At 39.8% G+C, this 21,534-nt stretch overlaps 1 protein-coding gene across 3 annotated transcripts in view; it reads left to right on the plus strand.

Moving 5' to 3' along the window:
• The window catches only part of FTO (FTO alpha-ketoglutarate dependent dioxygenase), a 413,048-nt gene that overhangs the window by 147,302 nt on the left and 244,212 nt on the right, over positions 1 to 21,534 (plus strand). The window contains exon 4 of one of the 3 annotated variants that reach the window (XM_053601915.1): positions 17,816 to 17,959. The exons of the other annotated variants lie outside the window; for them this stretch is intronic. Coding sequence (XP_053457890.1) covers positions 17,816 to 17,959 — 144 coding nt within the window. The remainder of the gene's footprint in view (positions 1 to 17,815; positions 17,960 to 21,534) is intronic. 3 annotated transcript variants of the gene reach the window in all.

Here is a 21,534-nt window from a genome sequence, read left to right on the forward strand (position 1 = left end):
AGTTTTTATTAAAATTATAGAGCCTTGTGTTCTTAAAAAGCCAAACATTTCTATATGTTTTGTTAAGAAAAATAGCAGTAACACCTTTTCTTTACATTTTTATAGGGCCGATTATGTCTGCTTTTTTCTTTGTGTGATGCTTTCGTGGTTAATCACAAAGCCACTGTTTCGAGCATTACCTGTTGCCTTCCCAGCATAGAAGGTGGAGATTTACTTCACTCTCTTTTTTCTCCCTGTCCGCCTCCCATGCCTGTTCTTCTGATTTCCTTTCTCCCATTATAAGGTATTGTCATTTTGGTTCTGTCAGCATTCACCATTTATAGTTAGCATGTCCATGAAAATGCTGTCCAGGGCTTGTCATAAATTGTGATCCGTCTTCCTTTTGTTTTTCCAACTTTTATTTTTTTCTGGTGTTAATAGTTGTCTTGCTCTTTGTGTGTTTGTGTAGCTTCCTAAGTAGTCATGACAGATTAAATCCTACGTTGTCTGTCAGTTGACTGAATCTCTGAAGCGCTTCAGAACCATGCAAATTCTGCCATTTCATTTTCTTAGAGCAATATATTCCAGAGTCTTCTCATTTGCTCCAGTCTGGACTGGGTAGCTACTGTGACTCATGCGCAGTGACCCCATTTTGTGAAATCTCTTCATCGTAGTCCAGTGTGGTTCTCGTCATCTCTGTCTTTTGTTGACTCTACAGATTCCTGTATCCTACGTCTTGCTCCTTTCTGATTTTTTTAAATTTTTTGTATTTTGATGGAGCATGTCCTTCAGTGGTTTCTTGAGAAAGGAGGCTTAGGAGGTAATTTATGAGACCTTGAATGTCTTCAACGATCTTTATTCTACCTCAACATGTGTGGGTACATTGGGCATGGGAATTTTTTCAGAATTTTGAGGACATTGTACTGCTATCTTTTAGCTTACAATGTTTGTGTCAAGAATTCTAATTTTTTCTTTAGCTTTTATCTCACTTTTTTGTTGGCTCTTTTTCTGATGTTTTACAATTTCACAGTGATATTTTTCTTCCATGACAAGGGCGTTTTATGAGCATTTCAATCTGGAAATTTATGCTCTTCGATGTTGGATATTTTCTTGAATTACTTTGTTAATTATTTCTTCATCTCCATACGATGGATTTCTTTGGAATCTATATAATGTGGTTGTTGAATCTTCTGGACTCTTCCTCAAGTTTTCTTGTTTATTCCCTTCTTTGTGTATTTTTTAAAAATCTAATCTAGGAGATTTCTTTATTTTCTAACCTGTCTATTGGTTCTTAAAAAAATTATAGAAATATACATCATGAACATACAGCTTGAAGAATGTCCACAAAGAATTGTACCTAGCACACAGACCAAGAGACAGTAGCCTCCCAGGGGCTGCTTCCACCCCATGGTAAACACTGCCTAACTCTAAGGCTATGTGGTTTCATGTGTCTGAATTGGACTCGTCGGCTCCTTTAAGGCACGATTTGTGTCTTCATCATTCTTTGTATCTGCATACAGCATGGAATGTGTGTGTTGCCCCAAATCAGTATTTGTTCTTCCTGAAGACTTTATGCCATTCAACCACATTGTGGCCACTGTCCAATACAGGCAACCCCCAGGTTACGAACGAGATAGCTTCTGAAGGTTTGTTCTTAAGCTGAATTTGTATGTAAGTTGAAGCAGGTACATTTACCTCTTACCTGTAATAATGTCTGTTCATAAACGCAAATTGTGAGTCAGGTGTTTGTAACTTGGGGACTTGTTGTTATATCCCCCGATTGTAAGTGTGAGCTGTATGTAAGTCGGGGACTGCCCGTAATGCTTTGATTTCTGCAGCTGCAGTCTTCTTGTTCAGCATTAGGATTATTTTGATAGCAAATACCAGATACTGGACCTAAAAGGCTTAATTAAAAAGGTAAAGTATTGTTTTACGACGGCCTTGTTTCAGCAGCAATGATAGGATCAGTTTCCATTTTCTTTCCCTTCGTCTTTTGGCTCTTCTTCTGCCACGCTCTTTCTTTTTCATCAGCGTTGGTAAAGACAGATGGGTAGTAGATGTATACTTTGAATCCTGGATAAAGCTTTATCCAAAGTTAGACGAACAAATAATTATCCTCCTTTGATTAACCCAGTTTGGTTCTGGTCATCTGTGCTGTTTCTGACATGAAGGTTTCCTGTGAGTCTTGGCAGCCACTCTTTTTTAAACCTTTCTGTTTCCTAAAGAATTGCAGCCTCTATTGTTAGGAGCCCCAGTTTGGAGAGCGTATTGTTTGAGAAGTGTCTCTGCCTCCTTCCCTCATTTTATATTTTACTTCAGATAAGGCAGTGATTTTGAAGCTTTTGCCGGGGGCCCCCAAAGCAATGTTTCTGTCCTTTTCCTGCTTCAATTTTTCTCCTAAGTCCATGAAATGTGATGTAATGAGGTTCTCCTAGGTGTGTGAATATTTTTATCTTAAATTTTTTTTTTCCCAAATGCTTAATCTGAAAGCTGACAGAGCCAGACATCATGTTGAAGGGCTTTAGATTTTTCCATAAAGAGTTTTCAGTACTTCGCCTGAAATCCCAGAAAAGTTATAATTAATTTTACAGTTTATCTGTGTCAAGGGACTACATTTGTCCTGAACGGCTTGTTTCGAGGCATCTGAGAGCAGCTTGTTACAGATTCTGAGCTGGGACTGATTAGTCCCCCCTGCCCCCTTCAAACTTTTCTGAATTCACATTCCTTAGACCATTTAATCCTTGGTGGCTGAGGAGTGTGTCAGCAGCAGGCTTCACTCTGGCTCCTCCCTGCCGAGTGGGGAGCACATGTCTGAGTGGCGGGGCTCTGGCAGGGGGGCTTCTCAGCTAACATTCTCGCTTAGGGATGTGGTCCATCTGTGGCGTTTCTCAAATGCTCTCTGGCTAATACGCTACCCATTTGCTGTCACTTCGGGAACCTTACTAGAAAAAGTATAGTGAGTGTGCACACAAAACCTCCATAGAGATCATCTAAAAACAGACCTGCCCTATGAAAAAGTCCCCAGTGTCTGTTACTGTCCTCAGTATAAAGCTAGATTCTTTACTGTGGTTCACAGAATCCTCCACCTGCTGGGCGCTGCCCACCTCTCCGCCCTCTTCTCTTGCAGGTCCATGTCATTGGTGACACTCTCGTAGCTCAGAATTGACTGTTGGTCTCATGCACACACATGCCATTTCCCTCCTATAATGTGCCTTCTCAACTTCACACCTTCCCCTTTCACTGCTGACTCCCTCCATGAGTTAATTAATTAATTAAGTTTGAGACAGAGTCCTACTTTGTCACTCTAAGTAGAATGCCATTGCAATCATAGGTCACAGCAATCTCAAACTCCTGGGCTCAAGAGCGCCTCCTGCCTCAGCCTCCCAAGTAGCTGGGACTCCTGGGCACCCGCCACCACGCCTGGCTAATTTTTCAATTTTTAGTATAAACCAAGTCTTTCTCCTGCTCTAGTCTCGAACTCCTGAACTCAGGCAGTTACCCAGCTGGGCCTCCCAGAGTGCTAGGATTACAGGCATGAGCCATTGCACCCAGCCTCCCTCCAGTTTTAAAACTGGATACCTCATCTGGACATTGGAATGTCACAGATCAGTACCAGGCAGATAAAGCATGAGGCTCCATATTCCAGCTGACCGTCTACAACTTTTGGGTTTCTCTTGCCTCAAGATCTGTGACAGAGAGAGGAAGAAACCTACTATTTAATTCCCTCTAAGTGTGCGGTTAGGTAAACAGGCAGAGGCATTGCAAGGGTGGGTCTTACGTGTCTGAGTTCTTTGATAAGAGAATAGGGTTTAGAGAATAAGAAATGGGTCCATTTAAATGTGCGGTGATGAATATTTACTCTCGTATGAGGGAAATTCGTGACATGCAATATTATGTATGGTATTAAATGTGGCATTAGAGCTCTTACAACATATTTTATTTGATTAGCACTGTAATATTTACTGTCATTCTCTGGCTTTTATCTTTGTTTCCTATACAGCATTGATTGTATAGGGCTTTAAAAATGTAAATAAAGTGTTTGATGGCATTTATCCTTTATTACATGAAATTAATATTTTTCTCAAAAACCAGTTAGCAGAAAATATGAGATTAGTTAATTTTGGGGGGGAAGTTTTAAACTTGACTTTAAAACTTAAGGGTGTTTTGTATTTTGTCACATCCTTTACTTTTTGAACAGTTTGGTTAGTGGGAGCTGGGAATGTACCACACTGAGACACTTAAAATCCTTTCAGTTTTACAGAGGCTTAAAGGCAAGTAGGAACCTGTTTCCCCTGCTTGTTTCCAAAATAACACAGGGCAAGAGTAATCAGGTACAGTTGCTGTAGATAATTACAAGTTGATTTCATTGAGAAAGCAAGAACATATACTTAAGCAATAAAAAATTTATCAGATATACAACTTTCCTCCCCCCTACCCAACTGGACTGGGGGGAAGCCTTTACCCGAACATCATTTTAATGAGCTCATTTCAAAGGTGCTGGATTTAGGGGAGGCCTTGGGCAGCCCTGATTGCAGTTGTCTCTGATTGTCCTTCAGGACTTCATTGGTGGCAGATTGAAGAGAGTACCAGGATGAAAGGCGGGAGAGGAGTCACCCAGCCTGTTAGGGAAGATGGTCCACCAGCCTAGTAGCCTGTAAAGATTTACTGCTTACTGGACCCTCCACAGCAGGGGCATTAAAACCACCTGAAAACCATTGCCTTTGTAATGTGAAAATATTTTCTTTTTGTAGTTAAGTTATACTTGATTTGAGCAGAGAGAGACATAAGAAAAACCCTCTTAAATTCTTTCTATTATTTTTATTTCACTATTTGCTGTATCTGTTATCATTAGGGCTCCTGGTAGGAAGCAGCCTGAAGATTTGGAATGACAAATATAAACATACAGTTTTTCTGTCAGTATTCATTTGCTAAATCGACCTGAATATTGACTAATTTAGCATTAAATACCTTATGTTGTGCTGTATGCTGTCACTAGTCACAGTACATTGTTACTATTTTATGCAGTCGTAGCTTTTTCACCAATACGTGCAGTCGACACCAGATCACACATTTTAAGACTTTAGAACAGGGGTTGGCAAACGTTTTCTGTAAAGAGCCAGATAATAGTTTTGCCTCTGTGGGCCTCATGGTCTGTATCTTAGCTGCTCAACCTTGCTGCTGTGTGTGAAAGCAGCCATTTATGTAAATGAACAGGCCTGGTTGTGTTCAGGTTAAACTTTATTTTCCAAACACAGGTCATAGGGCTGATTTGCCTGTGGGCTGTACAGCCCAGATCTAGAACAAAGGTCACAGACTTTGCTGTAGTGCTGAGGCAGGTAGCACAAAAGAGTAAAATGAAGTGGCTGAGTGGGGACAGTGACTAGAGACCCATACCTTCTCTGCAAGGGGCTGTAATCCCCTACACGCTCATGTGAATAGCAAAACATAACTATAGTCCAGAAAGCAGAAGGGAAGGGGAAAGAGAGGGGGAGGGAGGGGGGATATGGGAGGAAGGAGGGTATTTGGGGGGACCTCACCTAGTGTACATGATGCAATGGTACATTTCAAAACTATTAAGAAGCGAGTATAATTATGATGGATGTGTTACTTAGTTCAATGACAGCATTTCACATTGTATATCGAAGCAGTACCCTGAACCCCATAAATGCATCAATGTACAATGTTGTGATTTAATGAAAAATAATTTTAAAAAAAAGGGGGCAGGCAGCTGTTTCTTACCTATTGCCTCTCGTGACTGCTCAGTGATACCACATCTTGTAATTCAAGAGTGGCTGAGAATTTGGATTTTTGTGTTAAGTACTGTTACCAGTTGGCGACTAATTTAGATCTGCGAAGGAAATCTAGTGCACGTCCTGCTACACACTCTTGTGTGTTCTTTTCCACAAGCTGTAGGTTAGCAAATTCTGGTAGTAACAATGTACAACATACAAATAAGAACTGCTGGTAGATGCCATCAGACATGGATAGCAACCACCTCGTGCTGGGGCTGCCGCTGCCCCTTCTAGCGTCCACAGCAGACATCAGTAATCCATCACACCTCTCTTTTCTGATGAACCTGGGAAGTTTCAGAATTCTTCAAAACTGTGTCCCTGATGTGTAAGGTTTTTATCCTCCCTGTTCCAGAGGGTTTTTTTTTTAATGCTTCTGGTATTAACCCAGGAAACAGCTTTGGATTTTCTATTATATGATGTTATTTTCAAAGAAGCATAATTACAAGATGCTCTTATCTAAAAAGTATGTAAGGAAATATGTATTAGAACCACTAGTATGAAAAAAAGGGAAGGGCCAGGTGCAGCAGCTCACACCTCTAACCCTGGTACTCTGGGAAGCCGAGGCAGGTGGATTGCTTGAGCTCAGGAGTTTCAGACAAGCCTGAGCAAGAGTGAGATCCTGTCTCTACCAAAAACAGAAAAACTAGTTGGTCATGGTTGGCAGGCGCCTGTAGTCCCAGCTACTTGGGAGGCTGAGGCAAGAGGATTGCTTGAGCCTAAGAGTTTGAGATTGCTGTGAGCTGTGACGCCCCGGCACTCTACTCAGGGCAGCAGAGTAAGACTGTCTCCAAAAAAAAAAGAAAAAGAAAAGAAAAAAAAGAGAAGATTCTGTTACTATGGCAATCTTAGATCCAAACTTAGGGAATTGAAGAATATCCAAAGTAGGATGTATCCTTTTTTTTTTATTATTTTGGCCAGGGCTAGGTTTGAACCTGCCACCTCTGGCATATGGGACCGGCGCCCTACTCTTTGAGCCACGGGCGCCGCCCAGGATGTATCCTTGAAGGTCATTTGGCAGCATTCTGTCCTTGGAGAGACCCCTGAACATGGGTTTCTAGTGATTCTTTTTCACCCTGCCTAGTGCAAAGTAACACCAATGAATAGTTACAAAGGGGAGTTGCTTTCTTCCCTTTATTTTCTGCCTTTGACCCTTGTGTAAAGTTGCTGTAGAGTCAAATGTTCATAATTAGGGATTCTGCACATGAGTACGTACCATCTGGGATGCTCGTAGTTTTGAATTGTTTAGGTGATGGGTACATGAGGCAGCCTAAGTAAAACATACTTTACTGTCCATTTTGATTGCATAAAACTTACTGTCTTGCCTCGTTTCTTCCTGCATCTTCCTTCATTGCATCTTGTTGTCTTCCCTCATTTCTTCTTCCTTTACCCTCAGTCAGTCTGAGAACTCTGCTCCAACTGCCCAGCCTTCCTTCAGCCTCTCCCTTCTCTAAACTTCTTCAATATTGAAGGCTGTGCTAGTTTAGCAGCAGTATTACACTTTATTGTGTTCTTTGGTTTCATTCGAGGTTTTTCTTTTTGAAATTAGTGTGAGGGTACACATTTTTGGGTTATATTGTTCTCACTTCCAGCCTGTTGAACACCAGGTGAGATCCTGCAATTGCCCTTCCCTTCCCCTCCTCTTCCTCCCCCTCGCTGGACTCTGGGTTTTCTTGTTCCTATGGGCTTGTAGTTGTTTATATATTGGTTTCATATTAGTATTGAGTATATTGGATATTTTTTCCCCCCATTCTTGAGATACTTTACTAAGAAGAATGTGTTCCAACTCCATCCAGGTAAACATTAAAGTTGTAAAGTCTCCATCTTTTCTTATGGCTGAATAGTATTCCATGGTCTACATATGCCACAGTTAATCCCTTCCTGGGTTGGTGGCCACTTGGGTTGTTTCCATGACTTGGCATAATTTGAGGTGTGTTTGTTTTTTTTTTTTTTTTTTTCCAAATTAACATTTTCTTTCCCTGCCATCTAGCACAGTAGTAAAGACTCTGAATGGTGCAAACTAAAATAACATTATTTTAAGCGAGCCATTTAGTACAAGTGTATATTGAATGCCTTCTGTGTGCCAGTCGCTAGGGCTGTACGTGTGAATGAAATAGAAAAACGAACCCTGCCTTTAAAGAGCCACAGTTTGAAGTTTGATAGAATTTTAATTTAACATGACCCCTTCATAGTAATCGGTGATGAACATTTACAGTTTGACTAGAAGTAGAGCTTTGCTGGGGTATGGCTCTTTGTTTTAGTAACTGATACATCCTAGGAGTCTGGCACAAGCCCAGTACATAAAAGGATGGCCATAAAGTTCATGTGCAATTTAAAATAGCTAACTAATTTATGGACATCTTGTATTAAAAAATACTCAATAAGGGCAGCATCTGTGGCTCAAAGGGGTAGGGCGCTGGCCCCATATGCCGGAGGTGGCAGGTTCAAACCTAACCCCGGCCAAAAACTGCAAAAAAAAAAAGAAAGAAAGAAAGAAAGAAAAAAAATGTTCAATAAATAATTCTTAAATTAACTTTTTTTTTTTTTCCTGAGATATAGTCTCACTGTATCACCCTGGGCAGAGTGCCATGTCATCATCACAGCTCACAGCAACTTCAAACTCTTGGGCTCAAGCAATCCTCTTGCTTCAGCCTCCTGAATAGCTGGGACTGCAGGCGCACGCCATTACACCTCGTTCGTTTTTCTATTTTTAGTAGAGACCAGGGTCTCACTCTTGCTCAAGCTGGTCTCCTGAGCTCAGGAGACCCACCTGACTTGGCCTCCCAGAGTGCTAGGATTATAGGTGTGAGCCACCACGCTTGGCCTTAAATGAACTTTAAAATATTTTTATGCAGGGTTGTTCCTGTAGGCCTGTGATGATGGGCAAATTGTAGTGTGTGCCTTCTACTTCATGTATTTGTTGCTTCCATTTTTGTACTCCCCCAAATCAGTCTTTTTTTTTTAAGAGATGAGGTTTTGCTCTGTCACCAAAGCTAGTATAGTGTAGTGTGACACGATCATAGCTCACTGCAGCCTCAAACCCCCGGCCTCATGCAATCCTCCCACCTCAGCCTCCTGAGCACCTCACCAGATCTGGCTGAAAAATCAGTCTTGGGTGTTCTCAACATATTATATGTACTTTATTTTTTATATAAAGTATAGTCTATCAGTTTTTTTTCCCCTGAACAATATATTAGTTAGTTCCATGTTAGTATATATATATCATGTTATTGTTAGTGGCTACATAGGATTTTATTGCCTGTCCATGTTATAATTTATTTAACCAGAAACTTATTGGTGAATTTTTGAGTTATTTTAAAATAGTACTTAAAATTTTTAAATAGTACTATAATAAATCCGCTTGCTGAACAGTCATTTTGCAACCCCTGGATCAAGAATTCTAGTATATTCCTAAAAGTGGAATTCTTGTAAGGGTAATAGGGCATATGCATTGTTGGTTTTGACAGTATTTTCAAATAATCCTCTACACAGAGTAGAAGTATGTCATTTTGCTACCCTCTTACCCACACTGTAGTTTTTCACACTTTTTAATCCTTTCTGATTTGATTGTGAAAAATGTCTCTTGTGGCTTTAATTTGTATTTCTTTTATGTGAATAAGTTGAAATATCTTTTTATGTATTTACAAGATGGTTTTATTTCCTTTTATGGGCTGTATCTTTATTACATCTGCCAATTTAAAAATTGCCTCTTGATCTTTTATCTTATTGATGCATAGGAACTCTTTATATATTAAGAAAAACATTCCTTGGCAATTCTTGCTTGTTTATACTTCCATGTGTATTTGTATTATAGAAGCAGCGTTTCTAGTTACCAGGCATCTCCTGCCTAAAAGTCCAATTGGTCTTTCTATTCTGATTGCATCAAATTTCTAGATGAATTTGGGGAAAACTGACATTTCCATGACATCTGTTTAAACTTTCCTTTGTGTCCTTCAGTAGCATGTAAAAATTTTTCTTCACACAGGTGATGAACATAAGAATCTTACTAGATACTTTTATACATGGGGCATTTGTTTGTATTTTTATAAGTTGTTAAATTCCTGTGATTTAATTCTGTAGCTAGCATTTTCTTAATTTGCCTACTGCTTGAGATGTATTTTCCTGGTTATTTGCAGATAAATGATCATATCAGATGCAAAAGAGTTTTTTCTCACTTAAAAATGTTTTTATTTCTTATTTTGTCCAATTAGGAGTGCTCTGTGTTACAGCTATAGAGGGCACCATTGTGTTGGCCATTCCTTCCAGAATAATGATGAATTATTGTGGTGATAAAGAACATCTTTTTCTAATTCTTAACTTTGCAAATGTTTCTGGTGTTTCTCTATTAAAATACGATGCAGGATTTGGGATCGAGACAGATCTATTTTTTATCATGTTAAGGAAATTGCCATGTATTCCTGTTTCATTGAGGTTTTTATCATGAAAAGGTATTGTATTTTATCAAATACTTTGGTGTCACCAGAATGGTAACTCATGATTTTTTTGTTTTGTTTTGATTTTTGAATATGATAGATTTCAAGTATAAGTTTTTGCATATTGAACCATCTTTGTAGTCTCAGAATAATCCACTTGGTCATGGAATGTTGTTCTTTTAATATACTGCCAATTTGGATTCTATTTCGTTATATTATATTTAGAAATTTGGTGTTGATTTTCAGATATGAGATTGGTTTGTGAATGTTGCATTTTCTTTATGGGTTTTGATACATATTTTTCTATTTATGAAAAGAACTTAGGAACTATTTTTCTATGCTTTTAAATAATTTAGGCCAGGCACGGTGGCTCATGCCTGTAAGCTTACACTCTAGGAGGCGAAGGCAGGAGGATTGCTTGAGCTCAAAGCAAAGAAAAGAAAAGTGATTCAAGAGATTGCTTGAGCTCAGGACTTTGCTTGAGCAGGATGAGATCCCATCTCTACAAACAAATAGGAAAATGAGCCAGGTGTGATGGTGGATACTTGTAGTCCTACCTGCTGGGCGGGAGAATAGCTTGAGCACTAGGTTGTAGTGAGCTATGATGATGCTAGTACAATCCAGCCTGGGTGACAGGGCCAGACTCTGTCTCAGACAACAGCAATAACAACAAGTGCACTTTAAAGTGTGTTGAAATTACTTATTTCCTTAGTCGTTTAGTAGAATTCTTAGCAACTCTCTGGGCCTGTATTTACCTGAGAGAAAACTGTTTGATAACTTTCTGTGTACCTTCTGGGGTTCGTTTAGTTTTTCTCCCTCTTATTGAATTAAATTTGGGAATTTCCTAAAGCACTATTTAGTTCAGATTTTCTAATTTATTCGCTTGAACTGAACAAAATAATCTTCATTCATCTTCCTTGATGAGGTTATAGCCTCATCATTTTATTTACAAGGTTGCTGATGAGACAACTTCAAAATATTTTGGAATATATATTTTTTAAATGAAATAAAAGAGGCTGCATCGGGACCCGTGATTGGCATCATCCCGGACCTCTGGAAGAGCTGTGCCGGGACCCGTGATTGGCACCCTCCTGGACCTCTGGAAGAGCTGCACAGGGACCTGTGATCCGCACCCTCCCATCTCTGGAAGAGCTGCACCGGGACCAGACCTCCAGAAGAGCTGCGCCAGGATCTGTGATTGGCACCCTCCCGGACCTCCGGAAGAGCTGCGCCTCAACCTGCAATCGGCACCCTCCTGGACCCCGGGAAGAGCTGTACCAGACCACTACCCTGCCCACCGGACCTTCCCATGCCCTGATCAGGAACTCCGGGAGCCGTGCAACCCTGTGTCCTCCCTCCTGTACCCTCCCTGTCTCCACACCGGCCTGCTCATCTGGCCAGGAACTCTGGTAGCTGGTGCCCTCCGGAGCTCTCCCTGCCTCTGCAGGGAGCCCTTCTCTGGGCCAGAGACTGCTGGAGCCTTGGGCCCTCTGTGCCAAAATCACTGGGCGCCAGGTACTCCCAGAACTGTGTGCACCACCCCCTGCCTTGTTGCTGGATCTGGGTGTGTCACACTCCGGAGATGCTCCCACAATGAGAACTCCCTGGCTGGGGCAGCCCCAGAAGAGCTAAACAGGGTCACTCCCTACAGAGATCCAGCAACAATAGAGTGATCCCCCGGGGTCTAATCTCGGAGAGACACCACCCCAACTCTGAGGAGGGCCACGGTGAAAAACAATAATGAGATGAAATCAAAGGAAAAACTCTGGCAATATGAATAATCAGAGTAGATCAACTCCCCCAAGGAACAATGGGGCAGACACAGCGCAAGATCCCATGCACAGACAAATAGCTGAGATGTCGGAAATCGAATTCAGAATCTGGATAGCAAATAAGATCAAATTAGAATTCCAAACAGTAACCCAAAAGATGTCTCAAGAATTCAACAAATTCAAAGACCAAATGACCAAAGATTTTGACACATTGAGACAAGAAGATGCAACCCTTAAAGATCTGAGAAACACAGTAGAATCCCTCAGTAACAAAATGGAGCAAGCAGAAGAAAGGATTTCTGACATTGAAGACAAAGCTCTCAAACGCTCCCAAACTCTCAGAGAGGAAGAGAAATGGACGGCAAAAACAGATCACTCTCTCAGAGAACTCTGGGATAATTCTAAGAAAACCAATATTCGTCTTATAGGGATCCCTGAAAGCCACGAAGTGGCTTTACCAGGCACAAAGTCTCTTCTCCATGAGATTATGAAGGAGAACTTTCCAGACATGCCAAGAGATTCTGAATTTCAGATAGCTGACAGTTTCAGAACTCCAGCATGACTCAATGTGAATAAGACATCCCCCAGAGACATCATAATCAATTTCACTAAAGTTAATATGAAAGAGAAAATTCTGAAAGCAGCCAGACGAAAGAAAACCATTACCTACAAGGGGAAGAATATTAGAATAACTGCAGATCTCTCTGCTGAAACCTTTCAAGCTAGAAGAGGATGGTCATCGACTTTTAATCTCCTGAAACAAAAATAACTTTCAACCCAGGATCCTGTACCCAGCTAAACTGAGTTTCACTTATGATGGAGAAATTAAATACTTTAATGACATTCACATGTTGAAGAAATTTGCCGTAACTAAACCAGCTCTCCAGGATATTCTCAGACCTGTCCTCCATAAAAACCAGCATAATCCTCCACCACAAAAGTAAACCCTCCCAGAAAATTTTGATCAAATTCCAACTTCCACAGTTGCAAAAGGATTAAAAATGTCCACCAGACTTTTGAAAGGCTTATCAATATTCTCAATTAATGTGAATGGTTTAAATTGTCCTCTAAAGAGGCACAGGTTGGCTGACTGGATACAAAAACTCAAGCCAGATATCTGCTGCATACCAGAATCTCATCTAACATTAAAAGACAAATATAGACTCAAAGTGAAGGTATGGTCATCTATACTCCAGGCAAATGGAAAGCAGAAAAAAACAGGCATTGCAGTCCTATTGCAGATGCAATAGGCTTTAAACCAACCAAAATAAGGAAGGATAAGGATGGACACTTCATATATGTTAAAGGTAATACTCAATATGGTGAGATTTAATTATTAATTTTAATGCACCCAACCAGAACGCACCTCAATTTGTAAGAGAAATTCTAACAGATATGAGCAACTTGATTTCCTCAAGTTCCATAGTAGTTGGCGATTTTAACACCGCTTTAGCAGTGCTGGATAGCTCCTCCAAAAAGAATCTAAGCAAAGAAATCTTAGATTTAAACTTAACCATACAACATCCGGACGTAACAGACATCTACAGAACATTTCATCCCAATAAAACTGAATACACATTCTTCTCATCAGCCCACAGAACATACTCCAAAATTGATCACTTCTTAGGCCAGAAATCTAACCTCAGCAAATTTAAAAAAATAGAATTATTCCTTGCATCTTCTTAGACCATAATGGAATAAAAGTTGAACTCAATAACAACAGGAATCTGCATACCCATACAAGAACATGGAAGCTAAATAACCTTATGCTGAAGGATAGATGGGTTATAGATGAAATTAAGAAGGAAATCACCACATTTTTGGAAAAAAACAACAATGAAGACACGAATTACCAGAACCTCTGGGATGCTGCAAAGGCAGTCCTAAGAGGGAAATTTATAGCACTGCAAGCCTTCCTCACGAAAATGGAAAGAGAGGAAGTTAATAACTTACTGGGACATCTCAAGCAACTGGAGAAGGAAGAACATTCCAACCCCAAACCCAGTAGAAGAAAATAAATAACCAAACTCAGAGTAGAATTAAATGAAATTGAAAACAAAAGAATTATACAACAGATCTCTAAGTCCAAAAGTTGGTTTTTTGAAAAGGTCAATAAAATAGATAAACCTTTGGCCAACCTAACCAGGAAAAAAAGAGTAAAGTCTCTAATTTCATCAATCAGAAATGGTAATGATGAAATAACAACAGACCCCTCAGAAATTCAAAAAATCCTTAACGAATACTACAAGAAACTCTACTCTCACAAATATGGAAATCTGAAAGAAATCGACCAATACCTGGAAGCGTGCCACCTACCAAGACTTAGCCAGAGTGAAGTGGAAATGTTGAACAGGCCTATATCAAGTTCTGAAATAGCATCAACTATACAAAATCTCCCTAAAAAGAAAAGCCCAGGACCAGATGGCTTTACGTCAGAATTCTACCAAACCTTTAAAGAAGAACTACTACCTACATTACTAAACCTCTTCCAAAATATAGAAAAAGAACGAATATTACCCAACACATTCTATGAAGCAAACATCACCTTGATCCTCCAACAAGAAAAGAAAATTATAGACCAATATCATTAATGAATATTGATGCAAAAATACTCAATAAGATCCTAAGAAATAGAATCCAACAACACATCAAAAAAATTATACACAGACAAAAAAAACAAAAAAGAAGAAGAAGAAAACAAAAAAATTATACACTATGACCAAGTGGGATTTATCCCAGGGTCTGAAGGCTGGTTCAATATACGTAAATCTATAAATGTAATTCAGCACATAAACAAACTGAAAAATAAAGACCATATGGTTCTCTCAGTTGATGCAGAAAAAGGTATTGATAATATCCAGCATTCCTTCATGATCAGAACACTTAAGAAAATTGGTATAGAAGGGACATTTCTTAAACTGATAGAGGCCATTTACAGCAAACCCACAGCTAATATTGTATTGAATGGAGTTAAATTGAAATCATTTCCACTTAGATCAGGAACCAGGCAAGGTTGCCCATTGTCTCCATTGCTCTTTAACATTGTAATCGTAGTTTTAGCCATTGTAATTAGGGAAGAAAAGGCGATCAAGGGTATCCACATAGGGTCAGAAGAGATCAAACTTTCACTCTTTGCAGATGACATGATTGTATATCTGGAAAATACTAGGGATTCTACTACAAAACTTTTAGGAGTTATCAAGGAATATAGCAATGTCTCAGGCTACAAAATCAACACCCATAAATCTGTAGCCTTTATATATACCAACAACAGCCAAGCCAAAAAAAACAGTCAAGGACTCTTCCTTTCACAGTAATGCTAAAGAAGATGAAATATTTGGGAGTATACCTAACAAAGGACGTGAAAGATCTCTACAAAGAGAACTATGAAACTTTAAGAAAAGAAATAGCTGAAGATGTTAACAAATGGAAAAACATACCATACTCATGTCTGGGAAGAATCAACATTATTAAAATGTCCATACTACCCAAAGCGATATATAATTTTAATGCAATTCCTATTAAAGCTTCATTGTCATATTTTAAATATCTCAAAAAAACAATACTTCATTTTATATGGATTCAGAAAAAACCTCGAATAGCCAAGACATTACTCAGAAATAAAAACAAAGCAGGAGGAATCATGCTACCAGACCTGAGACTGTACTATAAATCCATAGTGATCAAAACAGCATGGTACTGACACAAAAGCAGAGAAGTAGATGTCTGGAACAGAATAGAGAACCAAGAGGTGAATCCAGCTACTTACTGTTATTTGATCTTTGACAAGCCAATTAAAAACATTCAGTGGGGAAAAGATTCCCTATTTAACAAATGGTGCTGGGTGAATTGGCTGGTGATCTGTAAAAAAGTGAAACTGGGGCGGCTCCTGTGCCTCAGTGAGTAGGGCGCCGGCCCCATATGCCGAGGGTGGCGGGTTCAAACCCAGCCCCAGCCAAACTGCAACAACAAAAAAATAGCCGGGCGTTGTGGCGGGCGCCTGTAGTCCCAGCGGCTCGGGAGGCTGAGGCAAGAGAATCACGTAAGCCCAAGAGTTAGAGGTTGCTGTGAGCCGTGTGACACTACGGCACTCTACCAAGGGCGGTACAGTGAGACTCTGTCTCTACAAAAAAAAAAAAAAAAAGTGAAACTGGACCCACACCTTTCACCATTAACTAAGGTAGACTCTCACTGGATAAAAGATTTAAACTTACGACATGAAACTATAAAAATACTTGAAAAAAGTGCAGGGAAAACTCTTGAAGGAATCGGCCTGGGTGAATATTTTATGAGGAGGACTCCCCAGACAATTGAAGCAGTATCAAAAATACATTACTGGGAGCTGATCAAACTAAAAAGCTTAAGCACATCCAAGAGCATAGTAAGTAGAGCAAGCAGAGAGCCCTCAGAATGGGAGAAAATATTTGCAGGTTATACCCCGTTTTCCCAAAAATAAGATATCCTCTGAAAATAAGACCTACTTACAGGAAAGATAAGATGTACCCTGAAAATAAGACCTAGCGCATCTTTGGGAGCACACCTTAAAATAAGACACTGTCTTGTTTTCGGGGAAAAAGTGTACCTCCAATAAAGGTTTAATAACCAGAATCCACAGAGAACTCAAACGTATTAGCTAGGAAAGAACACGTGATCCCATCTCAGGGTGGGCAAGGGACTTGAAGAGAAACTTCTCTAAAGAAGACAGACACGCTCTACAGACACATGAAAAAAAGGTCATCATCCTTAATCATCAGAGAAATGCAAATCAAAACTACTTTGAGATATCACCTAACCCCAGTAAGAGTAGCCCACGTAACAAAATCCCAAAACCAGAGATGTTGATGTGGATACGGAGAAAAGGGCACACTTCTACACTGCTGGTGGGAATGCACACTAATATGTTCCTTCTGGAAGGATGTTTGGAGAATACTTAGAGACCTAAAAATAGACCTGCCATTTGATCCTATAATTCCTTTACTAGGTTTATACCCAGAAGACCAAAAATCACAATATGACAAAGACATCTGTACCAAAATGTTTATTGCAGCCCAATTCATAATTGCTAAGTCATGGAAAAAGCCCAAGTGCCCACTGACCCACGAATGGACTAGCAAATTGTGGTACATGTATACCATGGAATACTATGCAGCCTTAAAGAAAGATGGAGACTTTACCTCTTGAAGATGGAGACTTTACCTCTTTCATGTTTACATGGATGGAGCTGGAACATATTCTTCTTAGCAAAGCATCTCAGGAATGGAAGAAAAAGTATTCAATGTACTGAGCCCTACTATGAAGCTAATTTATAGCGTTCATATGAAGGTTATAACCCAACTATAGCACAAGAATAAGGGGAAAGGGCCAAGGGAAGGGAAGGGAGGGGCGATGTCAGGATGGAGGGAGGGCAATGGGTGGGGCCACATCTGCAGTTCATCTTAGAATGGGTACAGGCGAAACCTACTAAATGCAGAATACAAATGTCTACATACAATAACTAAGAAAATGCCATGAAGGCTACATTGAACAGTTTGATGAGAATATTTTGGATTGTATATGAAACCAGCACATTGTACCCCTTGATTGCACAAATGCACACAGCTATGATTTAACAATAAAAAATAAATTAATTTAAAAAAAGAAAAAAGTACTTGTTGATATTAACGTATGACAAAAAATAAATAAAGGGAATACGTGTCAAACAAACAAAAAAATGAAATAAAAGAGAGTACACTTTACTTAGCATCCGTATTTTATTAAAATAGAAATTATTTTAAAAATGACTTTTTTGAAACCTAGGAATTCAAGTACTTCCATTTTGATCACTTTTCTTCTCTTTGGGCAGGTCCTGAAGAGGAAAGCGAGGATGACTCTCATCTCGAAGGCCGAGATCCTGATACTTGGCATGTTGGTTTTAAGATCTCGTGGGACATCGAGACACCTGGTTTGGCAATACCCCTTCACCAAGGAGACTGCTATTTCATGCTTGGTAATCCCAGACTTAGGAAAATCAAAGTTCCATTGATGTTCTACTGTGTCAATTTAGATTATTGACGTATTTCGTATTTCAAATATATCTTTTGAGATAAACTTTTTGAGTATTTTATGTGAATATGTAACTTCTTTATAGGAACACGTTACCAGTTTTATTTAGATACTGCCAAATTTTTAAAAGTTGCTTTTCTTTGCATTTAAGTATTTATGGAGTTCTCCAAACTACTAAAGAAGTTTCAGGATTCTTTATCAAAGACATTAAATCATCTGACTCAGCCTATCTAGTGTAACTTTTAATAATATTTCCCTGTCTGCATATGTTTTTTAGTAGTGAGAGAGTTTTCTCTGGTTTTGAATTTAGTTTCTTCTTGGGAACAGCTGGCCTGACAGGAGAGCCTGTCTCTTGATTTGTCCTGTAGTTATTTGGGAAGCAGCATTTCAGCTGTGCTTAGGTTAAGGCAGCTGTGGAGTTTGTGGGGCTTTGTTCTTCCCTGCTGTGCTGTAAGTTTTTAGTTTTGTTTTGGACTTCCTCCTGTGTCTGTGAGGCACAGTGGGCAGACAGGGCTCCTTCTTTATTCACAAACCTTCCCAGGGCTTATTCTCTCCTTGGCTCTCGCTCCTGGTTATTCAGGTTTATCTCCTATCTGTCTGGGGGTATCTACTCCTATGTTGGTTTCAGTGCCAGGAAGAACCAGGGCTCAAGCTCAGAATTTATGATAAGAATTAATTCCCAGTTAATTGAGTATTTGTAGAGAGTCCACTATGTTCCAGGTACTACAGAAGGTTCTGGGAGAGATGTTAGAGGTGGATAAATTTTGGTCCTGGCCTTTTAGGAATTCAGACTATGGAATAACTCTCCCACTTGTACAGTTATTTATATATTCTCTAAATAAACTAACTTTTTAATCTTCCGCTGAAATGAATTTATTTTAAAAGGAGACTTTATATCACTATTAAAAATGGAAAGCCAGTATCATGTGGCACAACTAGGAGGGTTTTATAAATATAAATCTAAGGAAAGTAAAACAGTATTAAGTGCCTGCTACTTCTGTTTGCTGGAGATCCTCAGTCTGGGTCTTGTTTTGTCTTTGTTAAAAAGGGGGATTAGTGGGCAGCGCCTGTGGCTCAAAGGAGTGGGAGGAGGTGGTGAGTTCAAACCCAGCCCCAGCCAAAAACTGGAAAAAAAAAAAAAAGGGGTGGGTGGGTGGGAGGGATTAGTAACTGTTCTCATTAAATGCCATTTATAGATAAACAGATTATTGGTTCGTTTTTTGTTTTTTTTTTCTGTACCACCCAATGTGAATATTAGTCTGGAGTCTGAATTGGTGTTTATTTTAGGCAGTAAATCACTTTCCTTTGGATACTTTGTTCAGGAGTTTCTATTAGCAATTTGCTTTTTTAAAGGAAATGAGAGCCAGAATGGTATCTTAAAATAGCTTTGTTATTTTTTTCTGTATATAATACATACAGAAATGTGTATATAATATTCATTATAAAAGTTCAGTTACATTCCATATATTTAATAACATCTTATGTGTTCTTTTCTGATTAAAAAAGCAATATGTGTTCATTGTAGAGGAAAGAAACCCTGTCAAGTATAAAATGAAAGAATATAAAAATCAGGTTCATGCCTGATTTAGGGTATTCCTTTTCACTGCTTTTCTAGACATATGTATGTCTGGAATTGTCGTAGTAATATGATTGCGAGCCACATTTATGGGGGACTAATGACAATCGAGACTTTCCTTTTTTTTTTTTTTTTTTTGTCGAGACAGAGTTCTACCCTATGCCCTGAGCAGAGGGCAATGTCATCGTAGCTCACTGCAACCTCGGACTCCGGCTGTGGGCATCCTGCTGCCTCAGCCTCCGAAGCCGCTGGGATTACAGGCGCTTGCCGCGGCGCCCGGCTGGGTTTTTCCATTTTTTTCCATGAGTCACTCTTGCTCAGACAAGCCTCGAACTCCTGAGCTCAAGCAATCCTCCCTCCTCAGACTCCCACAGTGCTGGGATTACAGGCGTGAGCCACCGCGCCCGGCTGACAAGCGAGACTTTCTTTGAATTTTCTCAACAACCCTGAGAAGCAAGTATTAGCTGTATTGCAGAAAAAGAAATTGAGGTTAAATTTATGTAGGTACTTAGCCGTGGTTCCACAGCTGGTAAGAAGCATGGATTGTATCTTGCTATTTCATGCTGCTCGGGGTCCACTGGCCTGAGTCCGGCCGCCTGCGCCCCCCAAACCTAACCTTAACCAAGTGCTGACCCTGCGATGGGCTTTCATATTCTCCCCTCTCAGCACAATGCCTCTGCCTCACTCAGTGGCTTTAGGACTGGCTTGTTCAGGAAGAGAAGAAAAAGAAAAAGGTGTTCTGTTTGTTTCCTTTTCCATTTCTTTAAAAAAATTTTTTTTTCTGAGGTTTTAAGAAATAGATTCGTGATGAAAATATTAAATACATTATTCATTTGATTTACATGTTATAATGAATATACATTTTTAAATATACGTTGTGTCCCTTCAGCTACTGAACATGATAAATTGAAGCAATTAGTATCATTGGCTCGGCACGGTGGCTCAGCTTGTAATCCTGGGAGGCTGAGGCAGGTGGATTGCTTTAGCTCAGGAGTTCGAGACCAGCCTAAATAAGAACAAGACCCCATCTCTACTAAAAATAGAAAAATTAGCCAGGTGTGGCAGTTGGAGCCTGTAGTGTCAGCTACTTGGGAGGCCGAGACAAGAGGATCACTTGAGCCCAAGAGTTTGAAGTTGCTGTGAGCTGTGATGATGTCCTGGCACTCTACCCAGGGTGACAGAGTGACACTCTGTCTCAAAAAGATAAAGAAATTTATGTTATTAATTTTATAGGAGCTGTTATCTAACATATAAACTCTCCTGATTTCTTGCCTTCAGATACGGGTGGTGGTGTTGGTATCTTACTGAACAGTGCTAAGCACTGCACACTGTACCCCAAAGTCTGCATTTAGAAGATATTTTTTAAATTAAGATATCATATTTGGGCGGCGCCTGTGGCTCAGTCGGTAAGGCGCCGGCCCCATGTACCGAGGGTGGCAGGTTCAAACCCGGCCCCCCTGAACTGCAACCAAAATATAGCCGGGCGTTGTGGCGGGCGCCTGTAGTCCCAGCTACTAGGGAGGCTGAGGCAAGAGAATCGCTTAAGCCCAGGAGTTGGAGGTTGCTGTCAGCTGTGTGAGGCCACGGCACTCTACCGAGGGCCATAAAGTGAGACTCTGTCTCTACAAAAAAAAAAAAAAAAGATCATATTTGATATCTAAAATAAATCTTTCTTCTTCTCCACTTAAAAAAAACAAACAAACAAAAATAAAAGCAACCTTTGTGCAATGCTGACTTTCTTCATTATTTTTAAATCTAAATAGCACAAGAAGCCCCATGGAGAGACCTCAGCCCTGCACTGATATCTGAGATCTGAACTTCATAGCACTTATGAAAAGGAAACAGTTTAGCTCAATTTATAATAATATATTGGTCTGCAGAGGAAGTGCAGACTGAACCCTGCTGTCTCATATAAATACTCCAGGGGTGTCTGATGGGGAACG

The sequence above is a fragment of the Nycticebus coucang genome, chromosome 2 (genome assembly GCF_027406575.1).
Source record: "Nycticebus coucang isolate mNycCou1 chromosome 2, mNycCou1.pri, whole genome shotgun sequence".
NCBI lineage: Eukaryota > Metazoa > Chordata > Mammalia > Primates > Lorisidae > Nycticebus > Nycticebus coucang.